Below are 22,715 nucleotides of genomic sequence, written 5' to 3' on the forward strand. Positions count from 1 at the left end.
GCTCACCCAGCCTGGCCCTGCCCCCTCGTTGGGAGCCTGGCGCTCGCCCAGCCTGGCCCTGCCCCCCTCGCTGGGAGCCTGGCGCTCGCCCAGCCTGGCCCTGCCCCCTCGTTGGGAGCCTGGCACTCGCCCAGCCCATCCCAACTCCCCTCGCTGGGAGCCTGGCACTCGCCCAGCCTGGCCCGGCCCCCCTCGTTGGGAGCCTGGCGCTCGCCCAGCCCGGCCCTGCCCCCTCGTTGGGAGCCTGGCGCTCGCCCAGCCCGGCCCCACCCCCCCTCACTGGGAGCCTGGCGCTCGCCCAGCCCGGCCCTGCCCCCCTCGTTGGGAGCCTGGCGCTCGCCCAGCCTGGCCCTGCCCCCTCGTTGGGAGCCTGGCGCTCACCCAGCCTGGCCCTGCCCCCTCGTTGGGAGCCTGGCGCTCGCCCAGCCTGGCCCCGCCCCCCCTCGCTGGGAGCCTGGCGCTCGCCCAGCCCATCCCTGCCCCCCTCGTTGGGAGCCTGGCGCTCGCCCAGCCCATCCAAGCCCCCCTCACTGGGAGCCTGGCGCTCGCCCAGCCCGGCCCCACCCCCCCTCGCTGGGAGCCTGGTGCTCGCCCAGCCCGGCCCTGCCCCCCTTGTTGGGAGCCTGGCGCTCGCCCAGCCCATCCCTGCCCCCCTTGTTGGGAGCCTGGCGCTCGCCCAGCCCGGCCCCACCCCCCCTCACTGGGAGCCTGGTGCTTGCCCAGCCCGGCCCTGCCCCCCTCGTTGGGAGCCTGGCGCTCGCCCAGCCCATCCCTGCCCCCCTTGTTGGGAGCCTGGCGCTCGCCCAGCCCGGCCCCACCCCCCCTCACTGGGAGCCTGGCGCTCGCCCAGCCCGGCCCTGCCCCCCTCGTTGGGAGCCTGGCGCTCGCCCAGCCTGGCCCTGCCCCCTCGTTGGGAGCCTGGCGCTCACCCAGCCTGGCCCTGCCCCCTCGTTGGGAGCCTGGCGCTCGCCCAGCCTGGCCCTGCCCCCTCGCTGGGAGCCTGGCGCTCGCCCAGCCCATCCCAGCCCCCCTCGCTGGGAGCCTGGCGCTCACCCAGCCTGGCCCTGCCCCCTCGCTGGGAGCCTGGCGCTCGCCCAGCCTGGCCCTGCCCCCCTCGCTGGGAGCCTGGCGCTCGCCCAGCCTGGCCCTGCCCCCTCGTTGGGAGCCTGGCACTCGCCCAGCCCATCCCAACTCCCCTCGCTGGGAGCCTGGCACTCGCCCAGCCCGGCCCAGCCCCCCTCGTTGGGAGCCTGGCGCTCGCCCAGCCCGGCCCTGCCCCCTCGTTGGGAGCCTGGCGCTCGCCCAGCCCATCCCACCCCCCCTCGCTGGGAGCCTGGCGCTCGCCCAGCCCGGCCCTGCCCCCGTCGTTGGGAGCCTGGCGCTCGCCCAGCCCGGCCCTGCCCCCTCGTTGGGAGCCTGGCGCTCGCCCAGCCCGGCCCCGCCCCCCCTCGCTGGGAGCCTGGCGCTCGCCCAGCCTGGCCCCGCCCCCCCTCGCTGGGAGCCTGGCGCTCGCCCAGACCGGCCCCGCCCCCCTCGTTGGGAGCCTGGCGCTCGCCCAGACCGGCCCCGCCCCCCTTGTTGGGAGCCTGGCGCTCGCCCAGTCCGACCCCACCCCTCTGGCTTGGTGCACACCTAGGGTGGTGGTTGCAGTAATGTTTTTCCCTGTCATTTTAAAGCTCACTGACAACACAACCCCTGATGTAGATTGACAGCTGTCAGTGATCGCACTGAGTGGCTACTCTGGAGGGCAGCGCAGGAGCGCTGATGGCGGGTACTGAGTGTTTGCTCTGGGATGAGCTGCAGGTGCCCCTGCAGGGTCTGGGCATGCCCGAGGCCATGCAACGCCCAGGGTTTCCTCAGCACAGCTCCGCTTTCCCGGGCTTTGTACTTGGCACCTGGGCATCGCTGTGCCTACAGCCTGCAGGGAGTCGGCTCAGCTCAGCCAGTGCCGCGTGAGCAGAGCAGAGCAGAGGCAGCGATGGGCTCCCTGGCTAACCTCTCGCATGGATGGTGCTCCAGGGACCAGGCCGGGAACCAGGGCAACCTTCGCGGCTTCACTCCGCCGTTGTGTCCTTCCAAGCCCTGGTGCAGGGCGTTCTGCTCCCAGCTTCCCGGGTCCTCCCATGGTAAAGCAACCTGGGGCGATTGGCGCGTAGCCATGTGTGGGGAGCACTCTGGGATCTGCTGAGGCAGAGGCGTTCCTCACGGCAGCTCTGCTGTTTGCAGCATCCTCTGTGTCTGCCCCTTCTTGCTGCAGGCTGCTGCCCAGCTCCTGAAGCTCTGACAACCACGTGCTGCAACGAGGCGCTTGCCTGAGGTGCTGCTTCTGACTCCAGGCGCAGGAGGACTTGCTGCTCCTTTGCTGGGACAGTGTCAGGCTTTCTCTGAGCTCATGCCAGCCCTCCCCTGGTGGTGGAAGGAGCCGTGCTCTGGAGCGTGTGGTGGTGCTGGGACCCCTGGGCTGAGTGGGAGGAGTGGGGTCTTCTCGGCAGGACTAGGAGCAGGCTGCGAGGGAGCCCAGGGCCGGGCAGAAAGGGAGCCGGGTTGCTCCAGTGCACGGAGGGCCTCTCCCAAGGTGGGGCTGGCCAGCCTCATGCTCTGCAGAAAGGACTTCAGCTGCCTTCCAAGCAGCCTGCCAGCCTCCCACTCGCCGACTCATTTGCTTGCCTTTGAGGGCGTCCAGGTGCACATTAATTCCTTACCAGCGCTCACATTAAATCATTTCACTTCCAAACGAGGCACTAATTTGCAGGAGTATTTAATTAGAGCCTCTCTGCACCCAGGTGCTGCATCACTCCTGCCTGCTCACCTTTTCCCCCACCAACAGGCGGCTGGTGATTAGATCAGTGTTCACACAAAACAATCACCCTAATGGCAGCTCCTCAGGGCCACTCGTCACATCTGGGTGCTTGGCAGCCAAGGCCACCTGGGGAAATGGGACATTCCCTCGCAGCCTGCACAGTGCTCCTGTGCTGGGGCGCAGCTCCACTGAACCTCTGACCCTCACCCCTCTGCAGGGCAACTGCTCGCCTGGGGCTGAGAGGGCTGGAGGTTTGTGGGGCTCAGCCCCTGCCCTGGGGCAAGCGCTCCCCTAGAGTTGGGAAACCTAGAGGTTTGCAATGCATCGCACGGGGGAAAGAGCTGCATCGCACGCTGCGCTTGCCTGCAGTAACCGGCTCGGCAGGGTGCAGGCAGCTGTGTGAAGCTGGGAGGGCGGCTAACTCCTCAGAACCGCTGCATTAATTAGGTGCAATGAAGGGGCCAGAGAGTCAGAGGGTGATAGTGTGACACAGACACTGTCCAGCACTAGTTCTGTCAGATGGGGTTTGGTGCCCACAGCCTCCCCCTGCCCGTCCCAGCCCAGGAACGGCCCCTCGGAGCCTCCCCCTGCCCGTCCCAGCCCAGGAACGGCCCCTCGGAGCCTCCCCCTGCCCGTCCCAGCCCAGGAACGGCCCCACGGAGCCTCCCCCTCCCCGTCCCAGCCCAGGAACGGCCCCACGGAGCCTCCCCCTGCCCGTCCCAGCCCAGGAACGGCCCCTCGGAGCCTCCCCCTGCCCGTCCCAGCCCAGGAACGGCCCCACGGAGCCTCCCCCTGCCCGTCCCAGCCCAGGAACGGCCCCTCGGAGCCTCCCCCTGCCCGTCCCAGCCCAGGAACGGCCCCTCGGAGCCTCCCCCTGCCCGTCCCAGCCCAGGAGCGGCCCCACGGAGCCTCCCCCTCCCCGTCCCAGCCCAGGAACGGCCCCTCGGAGCCTCCCCCTCCCCGCCCCACCCCAGGAACGGCCCTTCGGAGCCTCCCCCTGCCCGTCCCAGGCCAGGAACAGCCCCTCGGTGCGTCCCCCTGCCCGTCCCAGCCCAGGAACGGCCCCACGGAGCCTCCCTCTCCCCGTCCCAGCCCAGGAACGGCCCCACGGAGCCTCCCTCTCCCCGTCCCAGCCCAGGAACGGCCCCACGGAGCCTCCCCCTCCCCGTCCCACCCCAGGAACGGCCCCTCGGAGCCTCCCCCTGCCCGTCCCAGCCCAGGAACAGCCCCTCGGCGCCTCCCCTTGCCCGTCTCGGCAGGGACACGAGGAACAGCCCCTCGGCGCCTCCCCTTGCGCGTCCCGGCAGGGACACGAGGAACAGCCCCTCGGCGCCTCCCCTTGCCCGTCCCGGCAGGGACACGAGGAACAGCCCCTCGGCGCCTCCCCTTGCGCGTCCCGGCAGGGACACGAGGAACAGCCCCTCGGCGCCTCCCCTTGCGCGTCCCGGCAGGGACACGAGGAACAGCCCCTCGGCGCCTCCCCTTGCGCGTCCCGGCAGGGACACGAGGAACAGCCCCTCGGCGCCTCCCCTTGCGCGTCCCGGCAGGGACACGAGGAACAGTGCTTCGGCCTGTCCATACAGGTGCAGAGGAGTGCAGAACCAGGGACCACCTTTGTGAAGCACTGCGCGACAGCAGCCCCTGCTCCCTTCCCTGTGTGGGGAGCTGTCTGAAGGGCTCCCCATGGGCAGCCCAGGCAGGGAGGAGCTGGGCTGGAGCTGCTGCTGCAGGCCAGCCCTATTTCCCAGCAGACTGAAAAGCAGACAGCCACAGACCAGGGAGAGAGAGGAGCAGCAGAGACAGAGGCTGCAGCTGCTGCCCTGGTGGGTCTCCCTTGCCACCTGCTTGCTGGAGGAACCGCTCTGAGAGCTGGCAAACTTGTGCCGGCACGAGGCTGGTCAGGGCTCTAGCTGGCGCATACCCACAGCCGTGCTGCCCCGTGTGTAGCAGTGGCCGGCTCCACCCCATGCTCATCAAAGGAGAAGGAAAAGGCTGCACGTGGGAGCAGCGATGGCAGACGTTCCAGCTAGCGTTGGGGGCTTCCTTGTGTCCAGCTCCCTCTCGATGTCCAGAGCTGAGCTGGTGAGGCCTGGCGCAGGATCGGGCGGAAGGAACCCAGGAGATGGCGGGTGGCAACTGGGGGGGTGAAGTTCCCACCTGAGGCCTGGCGCAGGATCGGGCGGAAGGAACCCAGGAGATGGCGGGTGGCAACTGGGAGGGTGAAGTTCCCACCTGAGGCCTGGCGCAGGATCGGGCGGAAGGAACCCAGGAGATGGCGGGTGGCAACTGGGAGGGTGAAGTTCCCACCTGAGGCCTGGCGCAGGATCGGGCGGAAGGAACCCAGGAGATGGCGGGTGGCAACTGCGGGGGTGAAGTTCCCACCTGAGGCCTGGCGCAGGATCGGGCGGAAGGAACCCAGGAGATGGCGGGTGGCAACTGGGAGGGTGAAGTTCCCACCTGAGGCCTGGCGCAGGATCGGGCGGAAGGAACCCAGGAGATGGCGGGTGGCAACTGGGAGGGTGAAGTTCCCACCTGAGGCCTGGCGCAGGATCGGGCGGAAGGAACCCAGGAGATGGCGGGTGGCAACTGGGAGGGTGAAGTTCCCACCTGAGGCCTGGCGCAGGATCGGGCGGAAGGAACCCAGGAGATGGCGGGTGGCAACTGCGGGGGTGAAGTTCCCACCTGAGGCCTGGCGCAGGATCGGGCGGAAGGAACCCAGGAGATGGCGGGTGGCAACTGGGAGGGTGAAGTTCCCACCTGAGGCCTGGCGCAGGATCGGGCGGAAGGAACCCAGGAGATGGCGGGTGGCAACTGGGAGGGTGAAGTTCCCACCTGAGGCCTGGCGCAGGATCGGGCGGAAGGAACCCAGGAGATGGCGGGTGGCAACTGGGAGGGTGAAGTTCCCACCTGAGGCCTGGCGCAGGATCGGGCAGAAGGAACCCAGGAGGTGGCGGGTGGCAACTGGGAGGGTGAAGTTCCCACCTGAGGCCTGGCGCAGGATCGGGCGGAAGGAACCCAGGAGATGGCGGGTGGCAACTGGGAGGGTGAAGTTCCCACCTGAGGCCTGGCGCAGGATCGGGCGGAAGGAACCCAGGAGATGGCAGGTGGCAACTGGGAGGGTGAAGTTCCCACCATCGACAGCTCTTTTCCCACAGACCCCTTTGAGGAGCTCAGCAGCTGGCTGAGCCTTGCTTGGGGTGCCCCCACTTCGCTTGGCTGTTCCTGCCTCTGTGCTGCTCTCGCTTCCAGGCACCATCTTCACACAGCCTTTGAGTTCTGTCAGCAGCTGCCTCACGTGGCCTGTGCCAGCCTTTCTCCCTCTCACGTCTTCTCCCGCTGACACGGGGTGCTGCTGCTTGTCCTGAACAGCAGATGAATTTTTGCTCACCTCTGACAGTTAAGTGTGCTGTCCCAGTTCTCAGCACAGCATGTGCTTGGCCCACCCTTGGCCCTGTCCTGCGGAGCGTCTCCTCTTCTCTGCCCTGCGGGCCCTTGCAGTAACATGGCCTTCAGGGTGGACGCCTGGCTTGGCTCTCAGGTTGCCAGGCCTGAGCTGTAGCGATTGGCCCTGGCATGTGTGTCCCCGCAGAGGGCAGGGAGCACTTCAAAAGGCAGCGGGAGGAAGTTCCCCCTTTTGCCACGTGCAGTCAGACTAAGTGGGGTCTGAGCCACCCCAGACAGACCGTGGACCAGCCAGCATCAGATGTGCATGGAGAGAGGCTCACAGACGCACAGTGGAATGTACAGCCAGGAGCCAGGGGTTGGCATCCTCCTCTCCTGCCAGCTCTGCTGCAGCACTTCTGCTCATTACACTGATAATGGAAGATTACAGGGTTTCTGTCAGAAACCTCTACTTACATTCTGCACCACCCAGCCCCCAGATTACCACCGCTGTGTGCTCTACCCTCCCTGCCGGCCTCTGCAGGGGAGCAGGGGGCCGCTAGGAGCCCTGGCTGGCACTGACATGCTGTGCAAATGCAGGGGCACAGGGTGGGTGTCTGTGGATTCGGAGATCTGCAGGGTGCCAAGGCCTCACATGACCTGGTGCTCTGGGCAGCCTGTCGCTAGCAAAGCATGCGCGGGTGACCGTAGCCATGCTATTGATTGCAGGGCAAATGCCAGTTGTAATTCAACGGGGATTCCGGGCACAACTGAAGGAACCAACCCTGGGTATATTGCTTAAAGCCGGGCCACTTACAGCTGTCTCACTAAGGCAAACCAAACCAGCCACAGAAGTGCCTCTGCCAGCCCTGCTGGCCAGCCAGAAGCTATACAAACAAACCCTCAGATTTGCCAGCTGCTCCTAATGCCCAGTCCAGCCACTCTCCTACTCAGGTGAGAGGCTATGAAAGCCCATTTCACCAAACCCACACAGATTCTTCCTGCCCCCACCGGGACCAGACACATCCCCAGGTCACTAAATACTCAGATCTTACCCAAACCAGCACACTGTGCCAGTCCTTTAGAATCTAAAATCTCAAGTATCAGAGAGGTAGCTGTGTTAGTCTGTAGCTTTGAGAACAACTAGGAGTCTTGTGGCATCTGATAGACTAACAAATATTTTGGAGCATAAGCTTTGCCCACGAAAGCTTATGCTCCAAAATATCTATTAGTCTATAAGGTGTCACAAGACTTCTTGTTTTCTAAAATCTCAAGGTTTACTAACAAGGGAAAAGAACAGGGTGAGAGAGAAGAGTAGTTAAAGTGCTACATGACATTCATCAATTACAGTTATTGATGCACAGTAACAGAGAGGTCACCAGCTTAGTCTGTACTCAACAAAACAAAGCAGCAGCAGTGTAGCAGTTTGAAGAATAACAAAATGATTTATTTGGTGATGAGCTTTTGTGGGACAGACCCACTTCTTCAGCTCAAGCTCATTTCCCATACAGACTGACTTATGTAAGTACGGAGGCCCAGAAAGGAAAAATTGCAATAAAAACTGTCAAATCAAATAGGATAGAAGGAAGGGAGTGAGAGGTGGGGGGGTGTTAATTGTCCTGCCTGAGATAATTATGAGTATCAAAGGAAGGGAAGCAGTCCTTGTAATGCCTGAGGTAGTTGATGTCTGTGTTCATACCACATTAGCGTGTCGAATTTGAATATGTTCTCTAACTCGGAACCTCTCGCTCTGATTGATTAATCAATTGATGAAGCCAGCGATGTTATAAGCTGATTTCTTGAGAGTCTCTGAAAATACACCCCATGCGGGGTGGGATCCCAGTTCACACAGGCTTAGATCCTGGAGAACTGAAGACAAAATTGTGATTCTCAGAGTCCCCTGTGCACCCTACCGCATGTGGAAAGAAATCCCTTTTTTGTCTCCATAGCTACGTCTACACGGGGACGCTACATCGAAATAGCTTATTTCTAGTCTATAGAAATATAGGCTACACGTCCTCCAGGGCTGGTGCCGTCGACGTTCAACTTCGACGTTGGGCAGCACCACATCGAAGTAGGTGCTGCAGGGGAGTGTCTACATGCCAAAGCGGCCCACATCGAAATAAGGGTGCCAGGAACAGCTGCAGACAGGGTCACAGGGTGGACTAGCACTTCCGGGGCAACAGCTAGCTGCTCCCTTAAAGGGTCCCTCCCAGACACACACAGCCTGCACAGCACGCGGTCTGCAGAGCCACAGGCACGCACCCCTCGTCGAAGCAGTATGGACCCCCAGCAGCAGCAGCAGCAGCAGCAGCAGCCAGAGGTCCACACAGCCGCCCCTGCAGGAGCAGTGCTCGCCCTGCTCAATGCTATGCAGGAGGCAGCTGACCACCTTTTATTCGCGGAAGAGGAGCTGCCCCCCAGGGGAGGACGAAGCAGCCCCAGACCTTGCTACCCTCCGACCCCCCCCCGCCCCCGGCCGCACACGCCACCGGCTGTGGAGCTACCCCATGAGCACTGACTGGTGGGAGCGGCTGGTGCTCGGTGAGTGGGACAATGACCGCTGGCTCCAGAATTTCCGTGTGAGCCGGCAGACATTCCTGGAGCTCTGCCAGTGGCTCACCCCTGCCTTATGGCACCAGGACACCTCCATGCGACATGCCCTCACGGTCGAGAAACGGGTCGGCATTGCTGTCTGGAAGCTGGCCACTCCAGACAGCTACCAATCCGTGGGGCAGCAGTTTGGCATGGGCAAGGCCACCGTTGAGGCTGTCTTCACGGAGGTAAGAGGACCCTGGGGCGGGGGGGTCCCTGGGACGGGGGAGCCCTGGGAGAGCCCTGGGGTGGAGGGCCAGACACACCCTGCACACCCCTCACTGGTGCTCTCTCATGTCCTTCCCCTGCAGGTCGTCCACGCAATCAATGCCCTGCTGCTCCACAGGCTTGTGCGGCTTGGGGATCCGGATGCTGCCATTGCGGGGTTTGCCAGCCTGGGCTTCCCAAATTGCTTTGGGGCTCTGGATAGGACCCATATCCCCATCCGTGCCCCGGAGCACAGCAGAGGACGCTTCCTCAACAGGAAGGGCTACCATTCAGTGGTCTTCCAGGCCTTGGTGGACAGCCGGGGCCGCTTCCTGGACATTTATGTTGGCTGGCCTGGCAGCACCCACGATGCCCGGGTCTTCAGAAATTCGGGCCTGTGCCGCCGGCTGGAGGTGGGGACCTACATCCCCCAGTTGGAGATCCCTGTGGGGGACACCACCAGGCCCCTCTGTGTCGTCACAGACGCGGCGTACCCCCTCCGGCCCTGGCTCATGCACCCTTACACAGGCCATCTCACAGCCAGCCAGGAGCGGTTCAACACACGCTTGAACCTTGCGCTCCAGGTGGTCGAGCACACTTTTGGCTGCCTCAAAGGGCACTGGAAGTGTCTCCTTACCTGCCTGGATGCAGGCCCCGCCAACATCCCCCAGGTTGTGGGCACATGCAGCGCACTCCATAACCTGGTGGAGAGCAAGGGAGAGGCCTTCTTCCAGGGCTGGGCTGTGGAGGCTGGCAGGGCCAACGTGCAGCCACCCGCTGCCCCCAGTCGCCAGGTGGACCCCAAGGGGATCTGAGTCCGGGAGGCCCTGTGGGCCCGTTTCGGCCAGGCCGCGGGGTGTATGCTGGCAGGCCACCCACTGCACCCCCCATCCTCCACAACACTCCCTGCCCCCATGCCCACACCACAGAGCACCTGCGAGCACACCCCCCCACCCCCACTTCTCTTGCAAATAAATGGACCTGTTTTTTGAAACAAAAACAGTGAAATGTCTTATTATTAATAATATATATATATATAATAGAACAAAAGGGGGGAACTATTTACATGGGGGGGTAGGTACCATAACACAACAGGGGTCCAACACAAACTATATACAAATATAATGGGGGATATGTACAAAGGGGGGGCCATGTCCTCGGCCCCGCACCCCTCTACTGTCCGACGCCCGGGGTTGGCAGGCACAACCCTCGACTTGGCCTGAGCCCTGGCCGAGGCTGGGTGGGGGCCGGGTGAACTGGCAGGTGTCTGCAGTCCCCAGGGTGGTGGATGGTGGTGGGACGGCGGTTGGAGCGGCGGGCAGAGCGGCAGGCGGCGCGGCATGTGGGGGGCCAGGTATTCCGCTATGTGCTTGAATGTGCGCATGAAGGCCCCCCATGCCTCCTGGCGCCAGGCCAGTGCTCGCTCCTGGAGCTCCAGCCGCCGCTCCTCCACCCGCAGGTGCCGCTCCGACACCTCCAGCTGACGCCGGAGGGTCGCAAGCAGCTGGGGGTCCGTGGCCATCCTTTGGTGGTGGTGGCTCCGCTGTCGGCCCCTTCCTGGGGCTGGTCGGTGCTCCGCCGAGGGGCTGGCCTGCTGGGATGGTCCTGGTGGGCTCTCTGGGACCATGGACACCTCGCTGGCGCTCTCCGGGCCCTCCAATGGTGCAGCTGCGGAACACAGGGGGGAAGAAGAGTGGAGACAGCTGTTGGTGTGGGCCCTGACCCGTGGCCCTTGTGCCCCCACCCCTCTGCTGCTGGTTCCCCATCCCCAGGAGATGCTGCTGCTGCTGATGGGTGTCCCAGCTCCCCCGCCCAGGGGACCCTAGGTTCCGCTCCCCCCATCCCCAGGGATGGGGCCTGGCGCTGTCCTGCTGGGTGGGATGAGGCTGATGCACTCTTCTGAGGGACATGCCACTGCTGTCCTTGGGGCCATGGTCATCTGGAGGGCCCTGGTCATGTCTGTTGTCCCTGCCCCTTAACCCCGGGGGTGTGCACTGGCGGGGTACATACCTGACGGTCCGCTCCGACGGTCAGGGGACACCCTCTGGGCGGACGCCCTGTTGGAGCTCTGGGACGGGATAGTGATCCGCAGCCCCCCCGTCGCTGGAGGAGGATTTCCCCCTCCCTCCTCCTCCAGCATCCCGGGGTGGGCTCCTCGGGGGGGGGCCCTGGGGAGCGGGGCTTGCCTCCGGGGCAGACTTCGTCTCCAGGGCCTGCTGGGGCTTATTGGCCGAGGTGTCAAGAGTGGCCGGAGGGGAGGAGGTGTGCTGGGGGCCCAGGATGGACCTGAGCTCCCTGTAAAAGGGGCAAGTGGCGGGGGCAGCCCCAGATCAGCTGGCTGCATCCCGGGTCCAGGCGTAACCCTGCCGCAGCTCCTTAACCTTACTCCTGACGTGGTCAGGAGTGCGGGCAGGGTGATCCCGGGCAGCCAGGCCCTCGGCCAGCCGAGCGAACGCATCCGCATTCCGCCTCTTGCTCCCCATTACCTGGAGCACCTCCTCGTCGCCCCAGAGCCCCAGCAGGTCCCGGATCTTGGCCTCCCTCCAGGAGGGACCCCGCTGCCTCTTCCCAGGCTGGCTGGCTGCCTGGGAGCCCTGGCTCCCCTTGTGGGGGGTGCCCTGGGGGCGTTTGGGGGGCTGCCTAGCGGCCATTGCTGCGGGGGTGCTGAAATGGGGCTGCTGCGGGCGTGCAGGCTGGCCGCGTGGCAGTGCTGCCGCCTGCACGCGCTCTCAGCTTCCTGCACAGGAATGCAGGGGGGTGGGGAGCTTTAATGGGCTGCTGCATGCGGCAACCATAGAGCTCAGGGACTGGAGAGAGCGTCTCTCAACCCCTCAGCTGATGGCCGCCATGGAGGACCCCGCTCTTTCGATGTTGCGGGACGCGGATCGCCTACACGTGCCCTACTTCGACGTTCAACGTTGAAGTAGGGCGCTATTCCCATCTCCTGTTGGGGGTAGCGACTTCGACGTGTCACCGCCTTACGTCGATTTCAGCTTCGAAATAGCGTTCGCCCCGTGTAGACGTGGCGGGCGCTATTTCGAAGCTGGCGCAGCTACTTCGAAGTAGCCGGCACGCGTAGCCGCAGCTCATAAGTGATAGAGCATCACCTGACCAGGTGGGCTGCTGTGGCACTCTGCCATTGGCTACATTCCGGGTGACTAAGTCCCAAATTCCTGAGATGTACGTTCAAGGTCTGAGCATCTGTCCCTTTGTTTAGCCCAGGCCACCTGACTGGGGGATAGCACTGAAATATTTCTAGTTTGGCGACAGAGCCAATGGCTGTAACTTGGCATAGAGACATGCACAGACATACCAGTAGCACAGACAGCTTGAGGGCATTACCAGTTTTCATTAGACGCCTCATTTGGCCTCCTGGCACAAGATTTGGTGCCACTATATACAACAGTAACCCGCTTGGCTTCCATATTCCATTGAAAAATCCAGTAACGTCACAGCAGGGAAACGGGGTCCTGGGAGCGGTCACGCAGGCTGCTGCTCGTATTTTGAGTAGTTCTCTATGTGGTCGACAGGAGCTGCTGGTCTCTCTCTCTTCACACTCTTGGAGTGCTACGGTCCTCTGAATGGGCCTGCCTCACACAGGCCAGTGGGATGCCTGCAGCAGCCCGGAGCTAGGGCGCTGAGGGGCTGATAGCGCCGCTGCCTGCTGGAGTGGTGTTGGAGACATGAGAAGTCGTATCATAAGGGTGGTGAACTTTGGCAGCATGGCGGAGGCCAGGCAGATGTGTGATGCATGGATATGTTGGTGTGCAGTTGTGTGCTGTCCTGTGTCATGCAGGGGGAGAGCAGAATTTCACATGGGCCTTGGCAGGTGTGCAGGGGAAGATTCTGGATGGGCTAAGGCTGCAGTGGCTTCCCAGCAGGGCAAGTGGGTCGGGGGGACAGGGCAGCTGTGGGCAGCCAGGCTGGAGGTTTCAGCCCCACAGCAGATGGACTGTGTTGAGTAATCAAGGCAGGTGCCCCAGCCATGGCGGGAGTGGTTGGCAGGGCAGCCTCACAGCCCCAGGAAAGGGGGCGTCTCCGGCAGGCAGCCCAGTATGCTGTAACCGCCTGTCCTCTTTCCTGCAGTCCATCGACCCTGGGCAGCAGTTCACCTGGGAGAATTCCAACCTGGAAGTGAATAAACCAAAAAACCGCTATGCAAACGTGATCGCCTACGACCACTCCCGCGTCATCCTGACCTCTGTGGACGGTAAGTGCGGGGCACTGGGCTGGGTCCGAGCACGGCCTGAGGGAGTGGTGTGAAAAACCGCCCCGGGCGAGGGTTGTGTAACCTGCAACGGAGCCAGAGCGCTCCCTGAGTGTGGCAGAGCAAGGAGGGCCGGGGGTCCCAGAAGCCAGGCAGGGGCTGTGAACAGCCCAGAGCTGCGCTTGCCACCAGACCCTGCAGATGCACCTCTCGGGCCAGTGGCTGGGAAATGGCTGCCTAAGGCAGCTGGTTCTTCCCAAGGGCTGCTGCAGTGGCCCCTGCCGTGCCCAGGCCCAGCTCTCTCTGGCTTGGTGCAGCACAGGCGGGATTGTGGCTGGGGCCTCGAGCTTTGTGTACGAGACCGAGCGGCTCCAGCTCAAAGCCTGCTGGTCCTTAGCCGTGGCTGAGCGGCCTCCTCAGTCTCTCGACGGGCTGGGTGCCACGCATGGGCAGCCCTGCGCCAGGCAGCCCGGGTTGCCTGGTGTAACCCACATGCACCTGCTGGGTGCGGCTCACTGTCCCACGGAGTGGCACCTGGGCTGGTAGGGAGAGGAAGGAGGAGTCTCCTCTGCAGCCTTCGCTGAGAGCCAGCTGGTGGGTAGTGCTGCTGTACGGGCTCCTGAGATGCAAGGTTTGCTCCCGCCTGCGGGTGGATCCACTGGCACGTCAGTGCTCCTAGTGGCAGGGGAGCTCCCAGAGGGCCCAGCTGCCTGCTTCTGCCCTGGCCGGGCCCCGGAAGCCCCGCAAGAGCTGCGCTGTGGCCGTCCGGTGGCCTGTGAGAGAAGCTGGAGGTGGGAGCCGCTTGTCACAGCTGTGACCGCAGTGAGCCACTCCCACCGCCTGAGCCCTTCCCTCTGCGCAGTGCTGCAGCCTGCCGGGGCCGGCTCTGCTCCTGCAGATTGGTCCTGGGCCGGCTCTCTCCCCGCAGCCCGGCACCAGCACCGCACCGGCTCAGCAGCGCAGGGTTCCCAGCCAGACATGGGTACCCAGCACTCCCCGCAGCGGCCCAGTCACCCGGCTCCCCTTGTCTCTGCAGGGGTGCCTGGGAGCGACTACATCAACGCCAACTACATCGACGGGTACCGGAAGCAGAACGCCTACATCGCTACCCAGGGGCCCCTGCCGGAGACGCTCAGCGACTTCTGGAGGATGGTGTGGGAGCAGAGGACAGCGACCATCGTCATGATGACCCGGCTGGAGGAGAAGTCCAGGGTACAGCTCGGGGGGCATTTCTGACCCCAGTGAAACATGCGTCACTGGGACAGGCACTGGGGGGGGGGGGCTCCTGGCAGGGTTGGGGGCAACCTCGGGGTTTCAGTGGGAGACCGCACGGCTGGGCGCAGCCAGGCTGGATTCAGCCTGCTCTGAGTGACAGCACCTTGCTGCACACCGGCAGTAGCACCTCCCAGCCGAGCCTCCACTGCCCCAGCCCCTCGCCTGGCAGCCCCTCACCCCTGCCAGCCCCTCACCCCCACACCGCCCGGGCCCTGCCTGCCAGCCCCTCACCTCTGCCAGTCCCTCACCCCCACATGGCCTGGGCCCTACCTTCCTCCCCCCCCCACACTCACCCCTGCCCCCCCCACTCGTTCCGCCCCTGCCCCCTCCTGCAGGGAGAGGCGGGAGCAGCCCTGCAGAAGGCGTGTTGGCTGGCCAGGGTGCCGTGTCCACAGGACCGGGACGGAGGGCTGGCAAATAGCATTGTGAGCATGGGGCAGCCTACGAGGGCCCAGTGGGTTTCCTGGTGGAACCTCCTAGCAGTAGCCAGGTGGGGCTGGCCCCTGCGGCACCGGGAAGGAGGGAAGAGACCCTCCTTGGGATGGGGTTTCCTGCCCTCTCCTGGCAGGGTCTGTTTCTCCCACAAGCCTCTCCCTGCCGGCGGTGCCGGCTGACCCTGCCTGGGTGCTGTCGGTGACACAGGAGCCCTTGCATGCGGAGCAGGTCTGCCTTTTGCCAGGCTGACCGTAGGTCAGGGCAGTGCCCAGGCAGTGCTACATGCCCACTTGGTGAGAGCAGAGGGGAGCTCCGACAGGCCCCCTGCGCTGGCGGGCTGGCCTGGCACTGTGCCCAGTCGCGCTGCAAGAGAGACAGTCCTGCCAGCCAGCCAGCGCTGCCCACAGAGGTGCCAGCCTGGGACAGGAAGCAGACTAGACCTGAAACCACTTCCCCAGCACAGCCCTCCAGCAGCCGTGCTGCTGCTTGGCATGCACCCTCCTGCCCTGCTCCAGTGGGAAAAGGGGCTGAGGGAAACAGGGCAACTGGGAGGGGCTGGGGTGGGAAGGGAGGGTCTTCACTTCTGCGTCACACAGCTGGGGATCACGTGTCCTTTCCCCATGCACCCTGGTGACCGGGCCCCTCCCCTCCACCTCACCCCCCCAGATTCAGGAGTCCAGGGCTCACCCTCAGCCTGTTCTGGGAGCTGGGGCAGCCTTTGCTAGGCACTCCTAGCTGCTGTGTCTTGATGCTTGATCTGCCACCAGCATGTGGCCCCGATTGCTGCTGGAGAGCCTCGTTTTGCTGGGGCCAGTCCTTGTGCAACAGGCCTAGTTCAGTGCATCCCAAAGCACTCTGGCTCCTGCAGCACCACGGCCTCTTGAGGTTGCACCAGACAACGCTCCTCACAGGTGTGCCCTGGAGGTTCCCGCTCCAGCTGCAGCTTCTCAAGAGCCCTGCTCCCCAGCAGCCTGAGGCTCAGCATGCAAACAGGCCCCAGCTGTGTCAGCTGGAGCTGGGGCTGGGGAGCAGGGTGCACTTGTCAAGCGCACTCTGCCTGGTTTCTGAGCAAGAGCCGCACGTGCCCCCAGTCGCACGCAGGGTGACTGACAGCGCTTTCAGGGCTCCGGGACGGGGCCACGACCTGCAGGAAAAGAGCACCAGCATTTCCATCAGCAATCCGAAGTGTCTCAAGGTGCCAGCTCACCTTCCTTCCCCCGTCGGCACCCAGCCAGTGCTGCTGGAAGCCCCGACCTGGCTGGCTCGGGCAATTAGCTGCCTTCAGAGCTTGGCAGTTGGTTTCGGAGTTGTTTGGTAGTGGCTCAGAAACACATCATCTCAGCTTTCCCGGGCGTGGACACCTGGCACCTCTCACCAGCTGCAGTGAGGCATCTCCGGAGGCTCCTGCATGCCCAGGGAGGGCCATGAGAGCCCACCCCAAGAACCACGCGCTGCAGGCCTGCTGCTCCCGAGTGTGGCACCAGCGCAGAAGGGACAAGGCCGGATGGGCTCTGTAGTATTGGCCTGTTGTCTGCCAGGAGCTAAAGTCTCAACTGCAAGCTCAGAGCCAGTACTTGTAACTCCACGTACAGCATGGTACAAACGTACCAGCAGCAGCAAATCGCCACTTTCAACTGACACCTTCCCTGGCCACTTGGCACAAGATGGGTGCAAACCTGGGATGGTGGGTGCAGTAATGCTTTGTGTGTTCATCTTAAAATCCAGTAAAGTCACCAGCTCCTCCCCAGCAGTCCCTACTCCACAGGCAGGGACGTGTCATGTGCTCTGTGGGCAGATAGGGCCAGGCTGCCTGGCCTGGCAAACGCTGGCGGTAAGCGTACATCCAGCCCAGTGGTGTGTTCCTGGCCGTGAGAAGGAGCCAGCACTGCCAGAAGGAACCGTCTGTGAGTGGCTTTAGTACCCCAGAGCATCGGCTTCTGCATAAAATTTACAGAGCTTGAAAATGGGGCATAAACATTATGGGTAGATTTGGCAGAAAAAGTGACTGGCTCAGATCTGGTCATGAATAAATAATAATCACTTAGCAGCCCTGGTGCTGCCAGGAGCCCGCACAGAGAATGCTTCCAATGCTGGCTTTGCACCCTTGTCCTGGGGGAGAGGCGTCTCACAGCGACAGGCTGGGGCCATGCTGAACGGAGCTGTGCAGCCTGTTCGGGGGGAGGGCGCAGGGCAGCGGGGAGGTTGGCAGTAGGTCTGGGGCACTGGCCTTTACACTCTAAGGACAGTGAGAATCTGACTCCAGTTAGTGGGGTTCACTTCCTCCGGTGGCCACGAGTGCCTTGGGGCTGGCAGCAGGTGGAAGGGGGCACAAGGGGCTGCGAAGGGTGGAAGGGGCTGGCTGCGGCTGCCACTCACAGACAAGGACTGGGTCAGTTTAGCTGGGACCTCGGCATGTTTGTTCTGCAGCTAGAGAGTGTGAAGCAACATGCTGCTCTGCACCCAGCGAGGGGAGGTGTATGCGCCCAGCTGTGCACACAGCCTGGGGCTCTGCATACTCAGCACCGGGGTGTAATATTGGAGGCTTTTCCAAGCACAGCTGAGAGGGCCGAACCAGAGCAAACTGCTTAAAACAAGGCTACTGACAGCCCTAGACTGGGGGGCTTCCATGGTGAGACACCAAACCCAGCACACAGAGGACTGCTGGTGTCACATGGCCCCAAGAAGTCACACCAGCAATACGCGTGCACACTTCATCTTCCCTTGTGCCACCGCCAGGCCCCTCCTCACACAGAGGGGAGGTTATGCAGCCAACCTCACCAAACCTGAACAGCTTCTTCCAACCCCAAAGCCCAGCCACGTCCCCAGGTCAACGTACACCGCGGCTCTTTCCCAGGAGAGCCGCTACCCATCCTTTGGCAGCTAACCTCTACCGGTGTGTTAACGAAGGGAAGACGAAAGGGAGAGGGTGAAATTGCTGAAGCAAGCCAATGGCAGACACCCGTCACGGAGGTCATGGGGCAGGCTGCAGCAGAGGTGGAGCTGGCTGCTATCTGCCAGGCCCCTGGAGTACACCCTGTGTTCAGACCGGTCAGCGATCCTTCCGGGCTCAGCTCATCGCAGAGCTGCTCCTGACGGGAGAAGCTGGAGTGAAGACCAAGACGGAGGAAGCTCAGGGCCCCCTTGTCCCCTGGCCCAGGTGGAGGGGATCCCATTGCTCTCCCTGCCTGGAGCACGTCTGAGGTGGAGCCTGTCCGTCACGCGAGCAGGTCACCTGTCCGTGTCCTTGGGCAGTCAGCCATTGCCTGGTCAGTTACGCGTCACAGCCAAACTCCTCCGATGTGACAGGGCTCAGACGAGGCCCTTTCCTTTCCCTCTCACACGCGGCGTTACCTGCCTAGGAGCCCTGTCACAAGAGGTTGCCCTGCAACGCCTCCTGTTGTGGTGTCCCAGGAGCGAAAATCTCAGCTGCAAGCCCAGACCAACACTTACACCTCCACGTACGTGGTACGAATGTGTGAGCAGCCGAAACAGGCGCAGCGAATCGCCACGTCCAACAGACACCTCCCTTGGCCTGAGATTTTGTGCAAACTGAGACCAGTGGTTGCAATAATGTTTTGCGTGTTCACCTTGGTGTCCCGGGGTCCTGAGAGAGGTGGAAGCCCAGCTCCCGCCCCGGGCATGCAGCTGCTGCTACAGGATCTCTCCTCGGGCAGCGCGGGCTGCGGAGAGAGCCTGGCAGCTGCGTGGCTGGCGTGCCTGGCCCTTGCTAGTCAGCAGCAGCTCCGCTGAACAAGAGGCAGGATGCCAGCTGCCCCAGTGCCATCCCACGGTCCTTTCGCCTGTTCCCGGGCCCCTGCTCACAGTGCCATTGCACTGGCTCTAATGCAGCCTGCCCCTTGACGCACACGGCTGAGAACTGTCGTTGCCGTCTCGCGGTGAGCCCAGGGCTGGCAAGGACCCGTGGGGTCACGGGCAGAGGCAGGTAGCTGAGAGGGGGCAGTGCCGTGGGTGGAGACAGGACACCAAGGGGTGGCAGGAAGCTGTGGGGTGATGGGGCTGCAAGCAGAAACCAGAACATTCACGCCTCTCCCCAGCCAGGGAGCTGATGTTGGCCATGGCAGGGCCGTGGCAGAGGAAGCTGCACTCCAGGCTGGTCCCCTCATGGCAGTCATGGGGGGTGCATGCTGGTCATGGGGATCCTTTGAGGCCCCTGCACTGGCAAGTGGGGAGAGGCTGATTCAGAGAGACCAAGGCCCTGACCAAGGGTAGTCTGGGCCCCCTGCCAGCCCCCACAGGCTGACCCGGCCTGGTGCCTGTGGCAACTTTCCCTGCCATGCAGAGCTGCTGGGCCTGGTGTGCTGGGCCCTGTCACTCCCACCAGGCCTTGCCAGGGCCCAGAGGGAGCTGACGACACTGGCAAGCGGGCACCCAGGGGAGTGGGCTGTGCACCGCCCCCCCGCCACTGGCCTCCAAGCTGCAGGAGGCTCGTTCCTTCCCTGCCAGCCTGGGGGAGGCCCTGGGCTCCCTGCCCATCGCCCCTTTTCAGTGTAGGTGCAGCTGCTGAGTCACTGGCTGGCCAGCTCTCAGCCGCTGCTCTCTGCAGGGCAGACTCTCCGCCTCCCAGCGGTTCACTGGCTAGCAAACAAGCGTCTCTGAGGCAGGGTTAGTGATGGCCAGCGGGGCCCTGCTCCGCACTGGCAGCCGTCTCCTGAGGGCAGGGCTGGCGGTCCCCGGACATGCCGCAGCAGTGCCAGGCAGGGGCAGAGCAGGTGCCAGGCGGGGGGCAGCACTGGCCTGCCTGCCCCCAGAGCAAGTCAAAGGCTGGAATTCCAGCCTCAGAGCATCTCCTGCTGCCCTGTTGGCATCCTCACCGCTGGCCCTGCAGTGCGTGTGCTGGGGCCTGCTGCCCTCCCATGGTCCCTGCCCTGGCAGCATCGTCTGTCCAGCTCCTCCCCGCGCCAACGTCTCTTTGAAGGTGGGCTGCAGGGCGAAGCCTGAGCACAGCAGTGGAGGCCCCGGGCTACTTCTCAGGACACCCTGTGCGCTGACCTGCAGGGTCCATTCAGGGAGGGCCAGGCACCACTGACATGTCCTGTGTCCTTGCCCCCAGTCTTGGCTAGATGGTGATCCCCTCTCCCATGCTGCAGGTGAAGTGTGACCAGTACTGGCCAGGCCGGGGCACAGAGACCTATGGGCTGATTCAGGTGACCCTGCAGGACACAGTCGAGCTGGCCACCTACACCGTCCGGACGTTTGCGCTCTACAAGGTAATGGGAGAGTGCAGCTGCTCAGTCCTGGCCTCTGTGTGGCTGGGTCCTGCACGCCTGGCCCTCGGGGTAGCCGGCCCTGCAGAGGCCAGTGTGTAGCCCGTGGCTGATCACAGACCAGGCCTATGGGGCAGGGAGCAGCTCCCAGCCCCAGGGCTCACGCCCGACCTGCAGGGCTTTGGCCAGAACCGCTGTCCCTGGGCTGTACACGTTCCCCCTGTGGGAGGGCCATGGGGTGTGCTGGCCCCGTCCTCCGCGCCACCTGGCAGTGACTCAGGAGCTGAGTGTCCAGCCACCTGTGCCAAGGGAGCTGCCTGCGCGGGGCAGGACAGGGCCCTGTGCTGAGCCTGATGTATGGGGCTGTGGCTGCGTGCCCAGGCACATGGGCTGCGCACATTGTCAGTGCCCTCGGCGTCACCCCCCGTCCCTGTTGTGTGGCTGCCCTTCCCCGAGACCAGCACGTTCTCACCCCGTCCCTTTGGCTCCTCGGCAGAACGGCTCCAGCGAGAAGCGAGAGCTACGCCAGTTCCAGTTCATGGCATGGCCAGACCACGGGGTACCGGAGTACCCCACCCCCATCCTGGCCTTCCTGCGGCGGGTGAAAGCCTGTAACCCTCCGGACGCGGGGCCCATGGTGGTTCATTGCAGGTGAGGGTCACTGCAGGAGGGCTGCTGCCAAGGCTGCGTGTGGGCACTGCCTGCGTGTGCTGCACGAGCCTCGAGCCGTGGGGAGAAGTGGGTCCTGCTGCTGTAAAGCACAGCCTGGCCAGAACTGCCAGCAAGACGGTTCCACTGGGACGGGCACGCGCCTTAGCTGCTCCGAGGTATCGCTGAGCAGACCACGCTGGCCCTGCTGAGCTCATGCCAGCTGGCTGACGACAGGCACCCCGTTGAATCCCGCAGCCAGTAGCCAGGAAATAGCCTGTGTTGGCGACCGGGCTGCTGCCGGGTGCGCCTGGCAGAACAGGCAGCGGAGGGCTGTGCACGTTGGTCCGCGTTTCCTTCCCCACGTGCCCAGGGCAGAGTGTGAACTACAGCAGTGGCCACTGGCCCATCTCTGCCCTGTCCGGGCTGTCACGGTGCAGAGGGGAAGGGTGGACATGGATTAGGGACAAGGTGTGTGGAGGGCTGGGCGCTGCCGTAAGGTCATGGCCAGGGTGAGACTCCAGGGGCTCCCGGTCTCCCCCACCCCCCCAATGGGCCATGCCCATGGAGAGGACGGAGGTGAGAGAGCCCCCCAGCGGGATGGTGCTAACCCTGCCCCCTGCCCCTTCAGCGCTGGCGTGGGCAGGACGGGCTGCTTCATCGTCATCGATGCCATGCTGGAGAGGATGAAGCACGAGAAGACGGTTGACATCTACGGTCATGTGACATGCATGAGATCGCAGCGTAACTACATGGTGCAGACCGAGGACCAGTACATCTTCATCCACGAGGCCTTGCTGGAGGCAGCCACCTGCGGCAACACGGAAGTGTCAGCCCGCAACCTCTTTGCTCATCTCCAGAAGCTGGGCCAGGTGCCCGCAGGCGAGAGCGTCACCGCCATGGAGCTGGAGTTCAAGGTAAGCCAGTGTAGCCACGGCCCACCAGAATCCCCCGGCGGGGGCTCCGAGAGCAGCAGCAGCTGGGCCCGGAGAGAGGGGCAGGTTGTGCTGGGTAGAGTTCAGTCCCAGGCCGGGGAGCAGCTGTTCGAACGTGCTGGAATTGCTATTTGTGCTGAGCACACCTTTCCAGCGGGGCAGAGACAAGCGAGCGACTCAGCAGCATGTTCTGCTCTTGCCGTACGGCTGGACCTGCGCCTGGCATGGCTGCTGGTGAAAAGCAGCGTTCCTGTGAACACCCGGTGTTACAGTGCCATCATGAGCACCTGGTGGTACGGTGCTACTGCGAACGTGCAGTTGGGAACAGCTCCTGTTCACTGTCAGAGACGTGTGTAATCCCCTCTTCGGGCGTCGTTCACCCACCAGTTAGGGCTCAGGCCCGCCTAGTGGCAGTGTCCGAAGGAACGGGGAGAGGGTTGTAAAAGCAAAGCCCACGTGCTGCTGAGAGCATGTGTCTTGGTGCTGCACGCTTGCGTGTGTGGCGGCACTGGGTGTGTATTGGCATTGCCTGTGTAGGTGTGTGCATGTTGGCACTGCTTGGTGGGGTGGATATACAGGAGGTTTTCTGGGCACTGCTAAGAGAACCAAACCTGGGGAAATTGCTCAGCACCAGGCCACTTCCAGCCCAGCCCAGCGGCCTTGTCTGTGAGGCACCTCTGCTGCCTTCCTGGCCTGCAAGGAGTTTCGCCTGCAAATCCCCCAGGCTCTCCAGCAGTGACAATGCCCAAACCAGCCACCCCCTTACTCAGGTGAGGTTATGAAAACCTGTGTCACCAAATCCATCCAGATTCTTCCAGCCCCCGAGGGACCAGGCACAACCCAGATCTTACCCAAACCCGCACGCTGGGTCAACCCTTTAGGCTGTAAAGGTTTAGTAGCAAAGAAAGAAGGCAAGGTGCCAGAGGAAGATTGTGAAAGAGGTGAAATGACACACCTCCGTCAGGTCTTGAGGCAGGCTGCAGCTGGTGGTGCAAGCGGCTATCCTG

The 22,715-nt window shown here is 63.5% G+C and overlaps 1 protein-coding gene across 9 annotated transcripts in view; it reads left to right on the top strand.

The window, feature by feature from the left end:
- Positions 1–22,715, top strand: part of PTPRF (protein tyrosine phosphatase receptor type F) — a 730,253-nt gene that overhangs the window by 699,916 nt on the left and 7,622 nt on the right. For all 9 annotated transcript variants that reach the window (XM_075003555.1, XM_075003557.1, XM_075003558.1 and 6 more), the window contains 5 exons: positions 13,070–13,193; positions 14,227–14,402; positions 20,009–20,128; positions 20,622–20,776; positions 21,405–21,690. In XM_075003555.1, the coding sequence (XP_074859656.1) occupies positions 13,070–13,193; positions 14,227–14,402; positions 20,009–20,128; positions 20,622–20,776; positions 21,405–21,690 (861 nt within the window). The remainder of the gene's footprint in view (positions 1–13,069; positions 13,194–14,226; positions 14,403–20,008; positions 20,129–20,621; positions 20,777–21,404; positions 21,691–22,715) is intronic.

This window comes from Carettochelys insculpta, chromosome 9, assembly GCF_033958435.1.
Source record: "Carettochelys insculpta isolate YL-2023 chromosome 9, ASM3395843v1, whole genome shotgun sequence".
Classification (NCBI taxonomy): domain Eukaryota; kingdom Metazoa; phylum Chordata; order Testudines; family Carettochelyidae; genus Carettochelys; species Carettochelys insculpta.